This window comes from Grammomys surdaster, unplaced genomic scaffold (assembly GCF_004785775.1).
Source record: "Grammomys surdaster isolate TR1022 unplaced genomic scaffold, NIH_TR_1.0 174, whole genome shotgun sequence".
Taxonomy (NCBI): Eukaryota; Metazoa; Chordata; class Mammalia; order Rodentia; family Muridae; genus Grammomys; species Grammomys surdaster.
In genome coordinates, this window is record NW_021604622.1 from 4849250 (window position 1) to 4866450 (window position 17201).

The 17201-nt window shown below is 39.6% G+C and overlaps 1 protein-coding gene and 1 pseudogene across 1 annotated transcript; both read left to right on the forward strand.

Moving 5' to 3' along the window:
• Window positions 1-227: 227 nt before the first annotated feature.
• On the forward strand, window positions 228-12416 carry LOC114621293 (annotated as a pseudogene).
• A 4014-nt stretch (window positions 12417-16430) lies between these two features.
• LOC114621434 (40S ribosomal protein S11-like) lies at window positions 16431-16966 on the forward strand. Its single transcript, XM_028767702.1, has one exon. It carries the CDS (start codon window positions 16431-16433, stop codon window positions 16905-16907), a length of 477 nt encoding a protein of 158 aa, XP_028623535.1. The 3' UTR covers window positions 16908-16966.
• Window positions 16967-17201: the final 235 nt, after the last annotated feature.

Consider the following 17201-nt stretch of genomic DNA (forward strand, 5'->3'; position numbering starts at 1 on the left):
CACTCTGTAGACCAGGCTAGCCTCGAACTCTCGAACTCAGAAATCCGCCTGCCTCTGCCTCCCAAGTGCTGGGATTAAAGGCGTTAATCACCACCGCCCGGCTTTAAGAGTATATTTCTCAACAAGCAAGAAACAGTGTAGTCTCACTCTGAATGGCAATAACTGTCAATGTAGATTAGGATACCTAGTAATATCTTTTATAGTTGGAAGAGAAAGAAAGTCTTCCTATGACAACTAAGGGACTCTTGACCGCTAAGCCAGGACTGCAAAGGGCACTTGAAAGAATAATAATATATAATGCAGAGAAAGAGCAACACATTCAAGGAGAAAGAATAAATTGCACTAGAACAGGTAAGTAAATAAAAATTAGGACATGCCAAATATTACAAGAACAACATAGTGACAGAAATAAACGCAGATGTTTCAGCATTAACTATTAATGCTAACAGATGCAAATTTCCAATCAAAAGCCACAGACTATAATGTCTTAGATTATAAAGTCAGGACTTACCTATTTGTCACCATCTATCAACAACTTCTGCTCAGCAAAGTAAACAACTGAGGGAACAACTACAAAGTAGTAGTAAACATTTGCAATGTCTGAGATTGTAAATATCTAGAATATAAAATAATTGAAAACATTGAGTACCAATAAACCATGAAGTTCAATTAATAAATGGACTAATTAATGAAAAACTCCTTAAAAGAAGACATATAAATGTCAGTTGACATATGAAAAGCTATTGGACATCTCTAGTCATCAGGGTAATTCAAAATCAAACTGAATCCAGATTAATTTTATATTATTGAAGGGAGAATAGCTACCACTAAAAACAAAATTCACTGGTAAGGATGTGAGGTAAAGGAACCCTCATATAGTATTAGTGGGAATGTAAATTTGTTCACTCACTATGAACATGTAGGGTCCTCAAAAAATACAATTACCATATGACCCAACTATAAAATTTTGGGATATGTGCACAGAAGATTTTAAGTGAATATTCCACATAGATATTTGCTTATGCATTTATTGGACCATTATTTCTAACAGTCAAAGTTAAAATTCTCCTAGTTGTCTGGTAATAGGTATGCACACAAAAATATGTCCATTTCATTTATTTATTTATTTATATTTATTTTATTTATTAAAGAATGAAATCATTCCACTTTCATAAGAACAGATTTAACTGGAAATTATAGCATTGAAAGAATAAAGACAAATACTAGATATATTTTTTTCTTCTTTGTGGATTACAGATTTAATATAATATATACATATATATGTATATATACATACATATATATCACATATATGTAATATATTATATAGGCAAATATATATAATTTTACATGAAGTTAAAAGTGAGACTGTCTGGAGACTTGAAGCCAGAGATGGGGCATAATGGGGAAGGGTTTGTAAAGTGAATGTGGCCAAAACATATAATATAGTGTTTGAAAAGTTCTTTTTTCTTTGTATGTATTTATGTATTTGTGTTTCTGTGTGTATGTGTGTTTGTGTGTATATGGAGAGGAAGTAATGTATGCGTATGAGTATAGGCCAGAGGTTGATGCCATGGGTCTCGCTTAACCACTCTCTAACCTATTTTTGGCTGAGTCTTTTATTGATCATGAAGCCAGACTGCTGATAGGATTGCAGGCAAATCTGACAGTATTGGCTTTCTTATGTGGGTTCTGGATCAAAAGTCAGGTTCTTGTTTGTGCAGCAAGCACTTCACCATCTCATCTATCTCTCTACACCTCTAAATATTTTTATAACACCCCCATTATGTATGATGAACTCATGACAACAGAAATTAAAACATGCAAACTTCTATAAATAAATACTAGAGTAGAAGTTTTATTATTAGGATGCTATTGTTAACTCATATGTTGTGGCGTATTTATTCCTTAACCAATCAGTGTCTTCTTTCATTTAAAGAAAAGGAAAAACCATATCGTGTTATTTATTGGTTCCCACCTAAAGATCAACTAAGAAAATTAGCAAAGCATTTTGAACTCTATATAACGGAAGCCTTCAATGGCAGGTAATTTGATTTTATTAACTTTTTAAATAAATAAAGGGATGGGCACTACTTAAAATAAGTTTAAAAGCAGGCAGGCAAAGGACACCCAGAGGCTAGCCTACCACCATGCCATATGGCACCGGTGAGCGTAAGCTATCCTGATGCTTGCCAGCCGCATGGCCTTGTGCACTGTGCATCGCGATGTGCAAGTATGTGGTAGAGAGATAGGAGAGAAAGAGAAGCAGAGTGGTTTGAGCACTATGAAGTGAGGTGGGACTGGAGACAAGGGCGAGGGGAGATGAATAGCCCGATGTGAGTAGCCTTCTCTACCATCTGAGGCCATGGTGAAGTTCCAGCCTGTGCTGCCCCTGAGGACCATGTCTGGGTCCTTAGCCATGCTGTTGCAGGAGTCTATGTTGATGTTTGTGTCTCATATTACCACTAAAGACCACACAGACATCCCTGGTATGGGCTGCTGCCTGGAACCATGCTGATGTCCAAGGGCTATGCAGAGCTGGCCCCATCTCTCATTGGTTATGGCATCTGGAGAACTGTCCCTGCCCTTCATGGGTTGCTCGAGAGCACTGTGCCTCAACTGGGCAGTACAGTAGGGTTGGCTCTGGTGGTATGGGTGCAGAAGAGCTGGCCCCCAGGATGTGAGAGCAGGAGAGCTGTCCCTACCCCTTGCCCTCTGTGACATTGGTGAGCTACCTAGGGCAGTGCTGGAGAGTTCACCCTAGTGGTATGGGTACAGAAGAGTTAGCGGGTAGACCAGCTCAGCTACCACCCATACCCAGATCCAAGACCTACAGCTGGCCCAACCCAAAATCTAACTTATTTAAGAACTAGTAGATCCTGTGTAGGGGCCAGTCTTGTAGAATCAAAGTTACAGGATCTTCAGGAAACAGGGCAACAACAGGATAGCTGAGAGGAGTCTCAATGAGGATCCAGGATTGACAGTGTAGTAGAAGCCAGAGTTCTTGAATCAGACCAATGATTCATTGCGATGAATATTCACATGTAAAGATGTGTGGACAAAATGGTATACTGCAGGACATACTGTGACACACTATAGCTTCCACAGCAAGATATGTTTTTTATGTTTTGTTTTATAAATTTTTAATTTTTTAAAAAAAAATTCTTTTGGGAAGGAGGTTTCAAGGTCAGAGGGCAGATATGGGGGAAGGAAAGAAAATGGAGTTAAGGTACATGATGTGAAACTCACAAGGAATCAATAAAAATTTAAAAAAATAGTTTAACAGAAGAGGATGAATTGGTGAATGAAGAGATGTGGGGTTGGATGATTTGTATAATGAACAGTAGAGAGATAGGTATTGAATGAATGTTGTCATGAAGAATAGAAGACAGACACACGATTAGGTAGGTATAATGAAAGAGCATTTCATGTCTAGTCATTCAGTCTGTTGACTAGTTTTCTTTACAATTACGATAAATCTGTAGAAAGAGGAAGATTTTTGTTTTTCTAGACCTTATCTACACTACAACATCCATGGTCTTTGAATACAATCTTCTTCACACAAAACCAGGCAAGACACTTTTAACAACCCATGGTAGAGAAAGAGCTGTCTGGCCCTCACACATCATCCTTAATTCATAGAAATCCTCTACCAACTGATATTTCCTGTTTTAAAACCTCCTACTAAACTCAAATACACTGATGACACAGTAAAAGTGAGCCTAACATTGTTTTTAATCTAAGAGAATCATTTCCATCTTCTACAATATAGATGTTTGTTTATGTTTCTCTTAATTAAAATGGCCTCACTTTTCTATACTTATACAAAGTCTATTGTATTACATTGTAAACCTAAAAGGTTGACATATTTCACAGTTCTGAACATTTCAGATAACGTCACCAACACCATTTCATTCCAGTAGGACATTATGGTATCAGTATTGTGGCAGCATAGTTGAAACGACAAAATCCCATGGCAAAACAAGATGCCAAAATGGGTGGGCACTATTTGGTTCTTTTTCTTATAGGTCAGCTATGGGAACTTACTCAGAGTACCAGAAGAACTACTATAGTCAGTTCTAGGAGCTGGGTTTTTATTGACTCACTCTAGGCTCTTTGTGTAGGCTCTACACAACCACACCAAGGCTCAGACCTTCAGGATGAAACACCTGGGAAGAAACCATAACAAAGGCATTGTAGATTCTAAGGACTGTAGACACAAGAATGTTTCTGAGTTCTCAAATTGTATTCTCCTCATATAAAATGATAGTTTAAATTACTGTCCAAGTAATGGGTTTTCTGAGAGACTGAGTCTCTCATTCCATCTTGGATGAGAAATGCCATGGTTTCAAGAGTACCTGGATCATTTGTAGCTATTCATAGTCTTCCTTGTTATAGAACTAGATCATTCTCTTTATAGGCAATGATGGAAAACTACTGAGGGAAAAGGGTTTCTGCTATAGTGTCTTAGGCAAGAATTTAAGACACTTTTTAGCATTGTGTTCTTAAATATTTGAGACAGCATGATGCATAAATGTAAAATTAAGCCTCAAGATATAGATTTATTTGAATTTGTTTTTAATATTTATTTTATAACAGAGCTCTGGAAGTCTGTTATTTGGCTAATATTTTGCACTCAATGTTATAATCAGATTTTTTTGTGTGTGTGAGACAGTTCAACCCATTGTGGAAAAGAGCATATGATTGATTCCTTAGAAATTGCTATGAAGTTATTTACCAGTTTTGCAAGAAGGCATTATAGTGATTTGAAATGTAATTGACTTCTCAAGGGTTAATGAGAGCATTACATAAATGTGAACAAAACACAGAATTCTGAGGTTAGATATGGTTGCTGATAGGTTCCAATATATACTGGAAATATATTGTAACATTGTGAACATTGTAAACACCAGGGACTATGGACGAGAGAGATGAGGTGCGGATTATGAGGAGATTATGAGATTTTGAGTAGAAATAACTGCAAGAATGGCCAGTCCTAGGACAGTTGTTGGAGAGTAATGGAAATACTTTGAAATGAATATACCCTACAAGCTTTTAAATTTTTTTTTCACAGAGAAGAATTCTACAGCTATGCCAAACTACTTAAATATTTGGCGATTTTATGCAGTGAGCTGTTAAGCAGAAGGAATATCATGGGTTCTTTAACACATGAGAACTTTGACCTACTATTTTTGGATTCAACAGATCCTTGCATTTTCCTCATTGCTGAGAAACTAGGGAAACAATTTGTGTCCTTCCTTCTCACACTATTTAGCTTTGTGGACTTTGGGTTACCAAGCCCCTTGTCCTATGTTCCAGTGTACAGTTTCTGTCTAACTGACCAAATGGACTTCTGGGGCCTAGTGAAGAACTTTCTGATGTTCTTTGATTTCTCTATGAAGGAAAAGAAAATGTTTTCTTATTATGATGAGACCATCCAGGAGCATTTTGCAGAAGGCTCTTGGCCAGTTTTATCTGACCTTCTACTGAAAGCTGAGCTGTGGTTTGTTAACTGTGACTTTTCCTTGGATTTCACTTGTCCCCTGTTTCCCAACACTGTCTATGTGGGAGGTTTACTATACAAACCTGTCCAGCCAGTTTCCCAAGTGAGTGAAACCTTAGGTCTCTGCTTGGATTTCAGGCAGATGGCACAGACTGTGACTACCGTTTGCCAGAGGGATACTGAGAACACAATAGGATGTTGCAAGAAAAGTATTTCAGATGCAATGTTTAGTTGTGCAAAGACAAAGTCAGAAGTTTTTCTACCCTAGGATTAAGGACCTCTGACAGTGTGCTATCTGTGGGCTCTCTCCTTTTCTAACTCCAGTTCTGACCTTGTGGCTATGACTTTTTAAATAAAGTTTTATGATATTTAAGTGTGTATATTTAAATTCTGCATGATATAAAACATGCAATCTTCTTCTTTGTTTAATGAGGTATTTTGTTTAATTATGTATTTAAGTAAGAGTCAATATCAATGTTTATAAAAATAGTCATAAAATTGAGGATTTCAATTTTGTTAGCTAAGTATTTAAGTAAGAGTCAATATTAATGTTTATAAGAATAGCCATAAAATTAAACATTTCAATATTGTAAGCTACAAATATTGATGATGAAATGTAAAGACTTCCTAAATAAATGGAGATAAACCATAAAAAAAAAATCTCTGAAGAAGTTGCTTGGGTAGAAATATTGCAAAATTCATTCTATAAAGTCATAATTATTCTGATATAAACCTAGAAAGCAAAATATTCCTTACTTTCTTATTAGAAGACAAGAAATGCAGAAACAAACAAGGGGAAATTGAATTCAAGTACACCATTTCTAGGAATATGAATCTATAAGACTAGTGTAAAAAAGATTTTCAGATCATACAATATCCAAAGACAAAATTGCCATACCATAATGCCATTGTAGCAGTAGACATATATATTTTAAGTAATTGAAAAATCATCCAAATAAATACTTGTGCATGTATGATCATAGTAATATTCATTATATTCGAGAGGCAGAAATAACCAATGTACCCATGCTAAAAAGAGAAAATGGAAACACACACACACACACACACACACCCTCCCTCTCAGATATTTTCAGCCTTAAGAAATAAAGTTTGATTATATACTGTAATCAAAGTAAGCCAAAACTGGTATGCTAAGTGAAAGAACCCAATCCAAAATGTCACTTATATAAAACTTCAAGAATAGGTAACTCAGACAAAGAGACATTGGTAAATTCTGGACACTGTATTAGTAAGACTTGGAGCATGAATGTTTAATGGATAAGATCTGTGAAAATGGAGGAATGATGGAAGCTAATAAGATTGAAAATGTATTGATAGTAACCATGATTTTTTTCCTCTGGAGTGGATATACTGAAGTTAATTTCTCTTCAGTAAGAACCCCATTATTTCAATGCATTAATCAATACTGTTTGAAGTCTGAGGTTTTAGGTCTTTGTTAAGTGCTTTAAACATATCTTCCCAAATATTTCTAATTTTCAGCTTTAACCTGCAACCACTGATACAGCGGAAGGAGTATGATGGTCAGACTCTGATTATAAAGAAACACTGAAACAAAACATGTCAAATGGTTTGTTATATGGGGGTACCGAGGAGCCTTACGCTGTCTTGGGCACCCTTTTCAGGAGAGACATGTTCTTGCAGGATTTTATAGCTTGATTTCCCTTCTGAAATAGCACACTTCAATATGCACTTCCAAACAGCATCATCTGGGGCCAGCCTTGGAATATACCAAAGTTTTCATAGCTCCTAGGACCTGAAATGGTCCAGAGAGTATGACCCTGATACTACAACCAGAAACTCAGTTAGGAAAGATATTCCAAGTCACCCCAGCACCCTTATTCCATAAGATATTGTTAGGCATAGATATCCAGGATCTGTGACTGTTGATGCTACTTACATTATAAGGTGTTTGTGTGTGTGTGTGTGTGTGTGTATGTGTGTGTGTGTGTATGAGAGAGAGAGACAGAGACAGAGAGAGACAGAGACAGGCAGAGAATGAGAGAGAGAGAAAGAGAGAGAGAGAGAGAGAGAGGGAGAGAGAGAGAGAGGCAGAGAATGAGAGAGAGAGAGAGGGAGAGGGAGAGGAAGGAAGAGAGGGAAAGGGAGGGAGAGAGGGAAAGAGAGGCAGAGATAGAGAGACAGAGATAGAGAGACAGAGAGACAGAGTCAGAGAGACAAACAGTGATAGAGCGAGACAGAGAGAGGGAGAGGGAAAGGGAGAGAGATAGAAAGAGCAGAGAGAGAGGGAGAGAGAAGAAGAAGAGAGGGAGAGAGAGAGAGAGAGAGAGAGAGAGAGAGAGAGAGAGAGAGAGAGATGCAGGCTGCAGTGTTGGCTGAAACTCTAAAACCTTCTTCAAACTCACATTGATTAGCAAAATTGTTTATATGGAAAACATGTCCATAAGAATTACTCAAGTGATCTCTAGACAATGCAGAGGACGCTGCACTATGAAAGTAGCTCAGGACACTTTGCAGAAGTAGCTAATGGGTAAGCATGTTCATGCATCACCTGAATTTCATGGCACACTCATCCAGACTGTCACACATAACCCTATTGACTCCTTTTTGTTCTCTCTCTCTCTCTCTCTCTCTCTCTCTCTCTCTCTCTCTCTCTCTCTCTCTCTTTCTCTCTCCATCTGGAGACTCTTATTTTGTACTTGTTTCTCAGGGATCCACACTGAGCTTCTATAAGACCAAGAAAAGCATCAAGGAGATGAACAATGCCTTTGCCCACCTCCTTCAAGGGTATCAAGTTGGCTAAAAATGTGAAAATCATGGAATGACTTCCTCAGAATGACCTCCTAGGTAAGAACTGGACAGATGTCTCTTCTCTTCACACTCATCTATATGTGAGAGTCACCAGGACCCACTAACTAGATGGGGATGTAAACTAATATTAGAAGGAGCTACTATTAATAGTCTTAAGGAAGATCTTGGAGGACAGAGAAGATACACCTAGCCATAGAGCTAGGAGAATAAATTCATACTTTCAAAGTCACCAGAGAAGCCTGTTTGTTTTCTCTTTTCATATTATGCCAGGCTTAGGTTTCCACTGAATAATAACCTTCTATCATACCATGTTGACCGCACTCTATCTGCCCTGAAGGGACATTTTGAATGTAATACATGGTGGCAAGCAGACTAAGGACATATGAGAGTACTGCTACTGTCTTTAGGTAACTGTTTAGCACCTGTCAAGCATGTGTCATATAGCAGGAATAACTGGACATATTCTTATCAAAACCCTTCTTATGCAGGAGTGGTTTGAAGACTCATAACTACATAACATTTGTGCCAATAGTGCTTGGAGTTTTAGCAAGTCATGGGAGCACTAGGTTGAGTTCTCTCAAAGTAGGCTATTGAATTGGGCTAGTGTTGGTTTTATGGAGATGGCCTTATATGAGGTAGTGATAATCTTTGTTTCTGAGCTGCTTTTGGAGATCTCTCACCACTACAGTTAATAATTAAGAGGTCATAGGATAATGGTTCAAAATCATCAAAGGTGCAACTTTCTATATAGTTTAACTGCATAGTATTTTCTAAAGAAGATGAGCTGATTCTATGAGACATACACACACACACACACATTATTCTCTCTCTATATCTATATCTATATCTATATCTATATCTATATCTATATCTATATATATATATAGATATAGAGAGAGGGGGGAGAGATATTAATAATTTAATTATCAACAGTTATCTTAATTTCTTTTAAGAAACATGGGGCGGGTATTAGGGTTCAGAAAGACAAACATGTCTGCTGCATTATTACTTGATTCATAGTCTTCCAACTGTAGAAAGTATAATACACAGTGGATTTTACTCAAATATACATGGGAGTCTTACTGGCTTTTATTATTTTTCTCCAAAGTGCTAATTTAACTCATCCTCCCAAACTTTTCAACCTAAAGTGTTGAACCCTTTTTCCTTTTGTAACAGCCCACCCAAGCGTTCATCTGTTTGTTACCCATGGAGGAGTTCTCAGCGTAACAGAAACCATTCAACTTCGGGTTTCCATCGTTGGGATTCCAATCAACTTAGATCAGCCTTACAACATGGTCCAAGTAGAAGCAAGAAAGTTTGGAATTTCCATCCGGCCTAAGGATGTCAAGGAGGAGACACTGATCCTAAAGATAAGACAAGTCGTGGAATACAAGAGGTATGTAGCTATCACATGTGGTGACCCTCAAGGTGAATGTAGCTGTCCTCTAAGAGCAATATGAGAGAGTCTATTTTCCAATACAGAAGAGTCATCCAGGAAACAGAGTTATGTGTAATATACTAGAGCTGACCTGTGTCCTCCAAAAGTAACACTACAGAAATTTTATAGTGAGGCACCGAGAATAACTGTCTAGTTTGTGTCTACATATATGGGGCCTCTGTGACTGAGATAATGATTTTCTTTAATAAGAATTCCATGTGAGGCAGAGGGTTGCCTTACACTTCTACAAACATACCACACTCTCTTTCTCCTCCTCCTCCTCCTCCTCCTCCTCCTTCTCTTCCTCCTCCTCCTCCTCCTTTCACTTTGTCTATTAATGCTCCTCCCTGTCTCTTTAGGGAATAGTTTGTCTATGAGATTCAAGTCTTACCTCTGATATTATCTTTCTAGTTCATTGGTTCTATTTCTAGCAGCCTCCTATCACACTAGCTTACCACATAAATTCTGTCCATCTTAACATTTAGGGTCTACAAACATTCTATTTTTCTGTATTTTCCTTTATGCTTGTACCTTATTGAAAGGCAGCTATGCTCACTGTTATACCACCAATGCATGCTTTGTACTTTATTGCAATCTGTGAACTAAAGTGTGAGTCCCTTATCTTCCACTTTCTTCTCAGTGACTAGCAAAGGGCCACCACTATAATGGTTGTTAATTGTTTCCCATTCATTGATGCAATGAGATGGGTCCTGGGCACTTCAAGGTGAATACCTCCTACCAGAACCCAGTGATCTCCTTTAAAGAAAAGCAAGTATTTTTCCCTTTATAAAGAAGAGAGGATGAATAATTTATTGATGCTTTAAGGGCAGAAAGCTGAGTCAAGTATTCAAACTTTGTATGTTCCTTTTTAATTAGACACTCAGGCAGGTCTTGTTAGTGGGAACAAAAACAACCATGTAACAGAAGATGTAAGACCTAAAGAGGTGGTAGGTTTCAGGCCAGTTGTAAGTATTTGCAGTTTCATGTGTTGTGGTGGATTAATTTTCTGAAGAACAATTAGATTTTCAGATTATTAAAGTCTGAGTGGGCATTCTTCTTTGTACACCATAATAGAAGTATTTTAGATTGGAACAAAAATGATATTGTGCATCTTTAGGGCCAGCTCTATAATTTGTGAAAATGCAAATATGAGAATCCTTTAGCCAAATAATTTTGAAATAGTGACAAACTAACAAGACTCAAATTCAGCACAGGGTTCTGGAGAGATGGCTCAGTGGATGACAGCCCTTGCTGTTTTTCCAGAGTACTGGAGCTTGGTAACTTATTCACATACTCTAGGGCTCACAACCACCTGTAAATCCATCCCCAGAGGATCTGATAATGTAAGGACCCCCGAAGAGGACCCCCAACTCAAGTCCTGATCAGCGCGCACCCAAGGAGACACAAGAGACTGACTTGATGCAAATGGCAAAAGACAGTTTACTAACGAGGGCCCTCGGATCGAAACGCATCCCACGCAGGGGAGAGAATCGACAAAGACCCCAGAAAGTTTGGGGCTTTTGTAGGGAACAGTGTAAGGGGGGAAGGGGAAAGCGGGAAATTCTGATGCGGTTACATATAATTGGATATTTCAAACATCAGCACTTTGAGTAAGCAATCATTTTGACAGGCTGGATGGCCCACTATTTTTGACCATGAAACCTCAGACCTTCTAGGATAAACACCAGGTGGCCCATTACTCACTTGGGCATGTTTAGACTGGTCAAGATATGTCCTTGGTTGTTTCTACATTTTTCGTCACCTTGTCCCTAGAGGGGCTTGATATTTTTATTATGGCTATTCTCAGCAAGCTCAGCAAGCCGTCCGGCGGTCCTTGCCAAGTTGTTTTTAATTTTTACTCTTACAATAACCTTTTCTGGCCTCCACTGGAAGCTTCATTCATGTGCACATATACACATGCATATGCTTACATGCTCACATGCATGTACACACACAATGATTAAAATGAAAAATGAATTCTTAAGCCAACCACGGGATACTACTATGCATAATGTGTAAATATGAAACTTAAGTTGGGAAAACCAGTTCTGACCAATATGATATTCTGTGTTATATGGAGAAAACGAGGCAATGTACAATGATACAGAGTAACTGCTCCATAATATGATGTCAACTATACCATTACCATTATTTAATAGAAGAGGTACAGTCTAGTACTGAAATAGTAATTTTTTTATACCCTTAGTACTTTTAGGATTCATCATTAATCTGAGTAAGATTATATTAATCTTTTAAAGTATATCTAACTAATGGGAGGTGTGTACATATCAATATGTAACCCACCTTTGTGTGTGTGTGTGTTTGTGTGTACAGAGGTAATGAAAGAAATGAGGTCTCAAAATATTGACACATCACTATGATAACATCCCTTCTGTTTTGACCTACAGGTACAAGTCTGCAGCAATGGCTGCCAGAGTGATCAGACGCACCCACACAGTTCCTCCAGCCCAGGGGCTTGTGGGTTGGATAGACCACATCCTGAAGACAGGAGGCACAGGACGTCTCAAGCCCCATGCTTTCCAGCAGTGATGGCATGAGCAGTATTTGCTGGATGTCATCCTGTTCCTGGTAGCGTTCACTCTGGGTACCATATGGCTTTGTAGGAAGGTTCTTGGTGCTGTGATCAGGTGTCTGAGTAAAGTCAAGAAGATGAAGGAAACGTGACATTAAGGCATGATTGTGCTGCCGAAGGGTGAAACTGGTGTTGGTAGAGGTGCTCTGAATTTTCAAAAGGTTTCCCACCACAGCATAGATCTCTTTCTTCTGATACCCTAGCAGTTAGCCCTCACGTTTTGATTACTCCTTTGTGGAAACCTCATGTATAACACTTGGTCTTCTTGACTTTCTTTTAGCTCAGAACTCTCTGCTTAGGAACAACCCTTCCTAGACAATTCTGCCTTCTAGATACCTTCTCCTAGACCCAGTCTTTATAGCTTTACTCTTTCTTTGCAGAGGAAACCTTTGTCTCATTTAATCTACTGCGTCATATATCCTACTACTAAATAACATTAAGCTTCAAACGCCTTAAAGTGTGTGATTTAATGACTGAGACATGGTAAATTCAAGATGAGTGTCATGTGCCAAGAGGAAGGGAGATGTTCTAAAATGATGAAGCATCTTCAGGGACAGCATAAAAAAGAATTACAGTAGCAGAATATATCTCACTGAAAATAATCGTATGTTTTTAGTACTAGAATCAAGTAAACATGTACATAAACTGTGAGAAGGCAATGGAAGAGGAATGGAAGAGAGGCAATAGGATAAATTATTCATTTGTCATTGCTGAAGTTGGAGGTATCTCAGTGAAGAAATTATGGAGAGATGAAAGTGAAAGATAATTACTTGACACACAATATTTTATGAAGGTTCATTATGTTACTATGAAAATTATTTAATTTTTAATTTCAAGCATAGGTGGTTGCAAATTTTGTACACAAACTCAATCTGTAATGAAATTTAACAGTATTGATAGAAAAACTGAAACATACCCCTGACTGTAAATCATAATACACAATCAATACTACATTCATGATATTCCTGTCCAAACTCTAAAACCATAAAGGTAGTGATAAAATGCAAGGAAAAATTAGAGGCCGAAGCGGTGGTGTCCCAGTGGGTTTCCACGATGCAGCTGGTCTCACATGCAGGAGGAACATCTATGGTTCCAGCAGCCTGGAGGCTTTGGCGGTGGCAGGCCCAATGACACGAGGAAGTCCTTGGTTCCAGAAAGATTTATTGTCATGGCAGATGGTGGATGGATCTAGGTGTACCCCCTTAAAACTCAGGGTAGTTCCGAGTTATATAGGGAGGGAGAAAGGGGGAGTATCTCTGGAGCATCAGGGGGAGGATCTATTCAGGCATGCTTAATTTGCTCCGCCCTCTGGCCTTCAATAGTATGTAAACCCCTAGGCCCTGAGGCCTCTAGTCACACCCTCTACCCGTGCACTTTGGGAGGGGCTGTCTGGCCTTCATTAGGATGTAAATCCCTAGGGCCTGAGGCCTATAGTCTGGCCTATGTGACTGAACAATGTAATTCTATGGAGACTGGACTGCTTTTCAAGACTCTGGGTTCTTGGGGTGTGCCGAACTCCTGCTGGTTCTTATGCAGAGTCTCAGGGTTCTAGGCAACTGCTCAGCCATGACCCAGGATACCCTTATGCAGTCCCACAATAAAATATCTACTTTCTTCCCTTTTCTGTCTTCAATTTCTGGAACTCCATTCTACCTACCAAACTAATTTTTAGGTGACTTTCCTGCTCCACAGCAGTTTTGTAAGCATTGAGTCATGTTTTCTAGTTGCCCTTTTTATTGATGACCCACTGAGTTTACTTAAGGTTGTTTCCATCAACATGGATGGGTCCAGGGTTATTTATTAGGGTATGGGCAACCTCCCAGTAGCTACACCATTAGAGAAAGAATGACTCTCCTACTAGCAGTCATGCGTTATCCACAGCTTCTTAGTTGTAGGTGGAGGCCCTAAGACATCCCCACACATGCTGGGGTGTGGATGAGCTTGATCTTGGGCATAGCCTGTGCAGATTCTCACAGCTGCTGTGCCTTTACCAATGTAATGGTTATGTCACATCCACAAGACAGCGTCTAATGACACTCCATGTTCAACAACACTCCAAGTCCACAGTGTTCTGTGGCTTTTACATATTTTTAGTCCTTTTATCCATCTCTGAGCACATGCTCTATCTCCCTTCCCTGCCTCTCTCTTCCCTGTGTGTGTGTCTGTGTGTCCTTGTGTCCATGTGTCCATGTGTCGGTGTGTCTCTCCCCCCTCCCCCGTGTGTGTGTGTGTGTGTGGTTGATTTATGCCATTTAAAGCTGAACAACCAGTAGTCATTTATTGTCAGTTATGAGTCTCTACATCAGCCATTGCCCCTGGGGGTGGGGACGGGGAAAGAAGCTTCCTTTAACAACTCTGATGATAACATTAATATATCAAATAAATTCTTGATACATTTTTACCTCTTTATCCTTTTTGGAAAAAAATAGAGGTTACAGTAACAAGGTCATAGAGTGCAGGACTGATGAGTCTGTGCTGTTTTCAAACACGGGGACCAAAAGTTCTCACTCTTGTCTGAGTTTATCTCCAGGTCTGCTTTGAAAAATCACGCCCACCAAATGTGCTTTGCCCGATAGGAGCGCCTGCTCCAGGCCCCTGATGGGATCCTGAGGACGCCCATAGTTTATACTGTCAGCCAAGAGGCCTCTTTAAGGAGTTTAAAGCATGCCTCTGACTGCTTTGCATCTGTCCTGTTGGAGGTGCTGCTTTTTAAAAATCTAAAATTCTTGACACAAGTCAATGTAAAGGAAACCACAGAGCAGCTTGGAAGAAAGGCTCCATTTTCTCAAGAACTAGCTCCCCTCTCTGGTCTCCGTTGTTGGGCACACTCTGAGGGTTATAGTCTCTCGAACATCCCACCGTCAACCCTGCTCTCAGCCGGTGGGAAGCAGTACTGTAATGACTACTCCGGTAGTTTTAAAAGCTAACTCTTTGCAGTATAGAATTACCTAGGAACAGAACCAGAATGAAGGATTCCATAGATCAGATTTCCTTGTGGGCATGTGTATGGGGAACTGTTGTCTTTGTTAGTTGATGTAGAAACACCTAGCCCATTGAACACTGCTGCATTCCTGAGGCAGGGGGACGTGAACTATGCAAGACAGGACAAAGCCAGCTGAGAAAATGCAAGGAAGCTGGCGGCTTGTGTACTTCTGTCCTTTCTGCTTTTGATTGTGGATGTGGTTGAGTTCCTGTCTTGACATCTCTGCAAGAGTAGACTGTAACCCAGAGTTGTAATAACAGATTGTTAGCTGGAGTTGTAGGCCAAACAAACCCTTTCTTCACTGAGTTGATTTTGGTCAGAGAAATTTATAACAGCAACAGGAATGATACTAGACACTCTTAGCACTACCTGTCCCAGAAGCACAAGCATCCTAGACTCTCCACTCTGAGTTTCCTTGTCAATATTTACACAGAGTAGATACAGTAAGGATTTTTTACAGCTTCTGAAAGGAGGAGTCCAGGAAATGATGGAGGTCACTGGTCAGGGCTTGCCGACTGCTCAGTATTCCTACTATGTATTGCATAATAGTAACTGAGACAAATTCTAGATTGTGATACATCTTGAGTCTTAGAAAGCTGTCTGGGGGAAATTCTGATTTCTCTTCTAAAAGTTCTAGCTGTGTACTTGAAAACAGAAAGAGAAAAAAAACCTCCCTTTTTTCTTCTTGCAGCTCGTCTTCCCTTCTTCTTCTTCTTACCACAGTCTTCCTAGGTAGGGTCATGGAAAGTAGAAGCTGGAGAGGTAATCTTTAGCCCTGCCCTTTCTACATTATGTGCTTATCCCTACCAAAAAGTGTCGCATCCTCTCTAGAAATCAGTGCAGAGGTTTGTCAACTCTGACTTTGTCTGGGATTTGGCTTGTCCTCTGCTTTTTAATAATATTTATATTGGAGGCTTACCAATCCATTAAGTCAGGACTGGAAGTGAGTGGAACTTATGCCTGAAATTTGGATTTAATTTCAATTACGAAGGTGGTAACTAGGTCTGCCAGAGGAATTCTGAGAATGAAATAGGGTCTAAGGCCACTTCCGCTCAAGACCTCGCGTGGTGAGTAAGGAAGCCGGGAGTGGGCCTAGCCTTCCTTTTCTCAAGCTGCCGGGAAGATGGCGGACATTCAGACGGAGCGTCCTTACCAAAAGCAGCCTACAATTTTTCAAAACAAGAAGCGTGTTTTGCTGGGAGAAACTGACAAGGAAAAACTCCCTCGGTACTACAAAAACATCGGTCTAGGATTCAAGACGCCCAAAGAGGCCATCGAGGGCACCTACGTAGACAAGAAATGCCCCTTCACCGGCAATGTGTCCATCCGAGGTCGGATCCTGTCTGGTGTCGTGACGAAGATGAAGATGCAGAGGACCATTGTCATCCGCCGGGACTATCTCCATTATATCCGAAAATACAATCGCTTTGAGAAGCGTCACAAGAACATGTCTGTGCACCTGTTCCCCTGCTTCGGGGATGTACAGATTGGCGACATTGTCACCGTTGGAGAGTGCAGGCCCCTGATCAAGACTGTACGATTCAATGTGCTCAAGGTCACCAAGGCTGCTGGCACCAAGAAGCAGTTTCAGAAGTTCTAAGGGGACTCTGGCCAATGCCCTAGAACAAATAAAGTTATTTTCCAACTAAAAAAAAAAAAGGGTCTAAGAAGAGAGGTACAGCAAGTGCACACACACAGGGCTGCACACACACAGGGTTAGGTCTTCATCTACCGTAAGCTTTAGAACTTGCTTTTATGGCCCCTCTCCTCTTTCATTGTTGCCACTGATTCAGTGGCATCAGCTTTTTATTTAAGCTTGTATTTTTGGTTACGTTTTATGATATGTGTACCATAAAGGCAACTAGAAACCATATATACAATCATTGCCAAGGAC

Bases quoted from the DNA above. Each gene is read 5' to 3' on its own strand.
- LOC114621434 (XM_028767702.1), top strand. From the start codon at position 16,431: ATGGCGGACATTCAGACGGAGCGTCCTTACCAAAAGCAGCCTACAATT.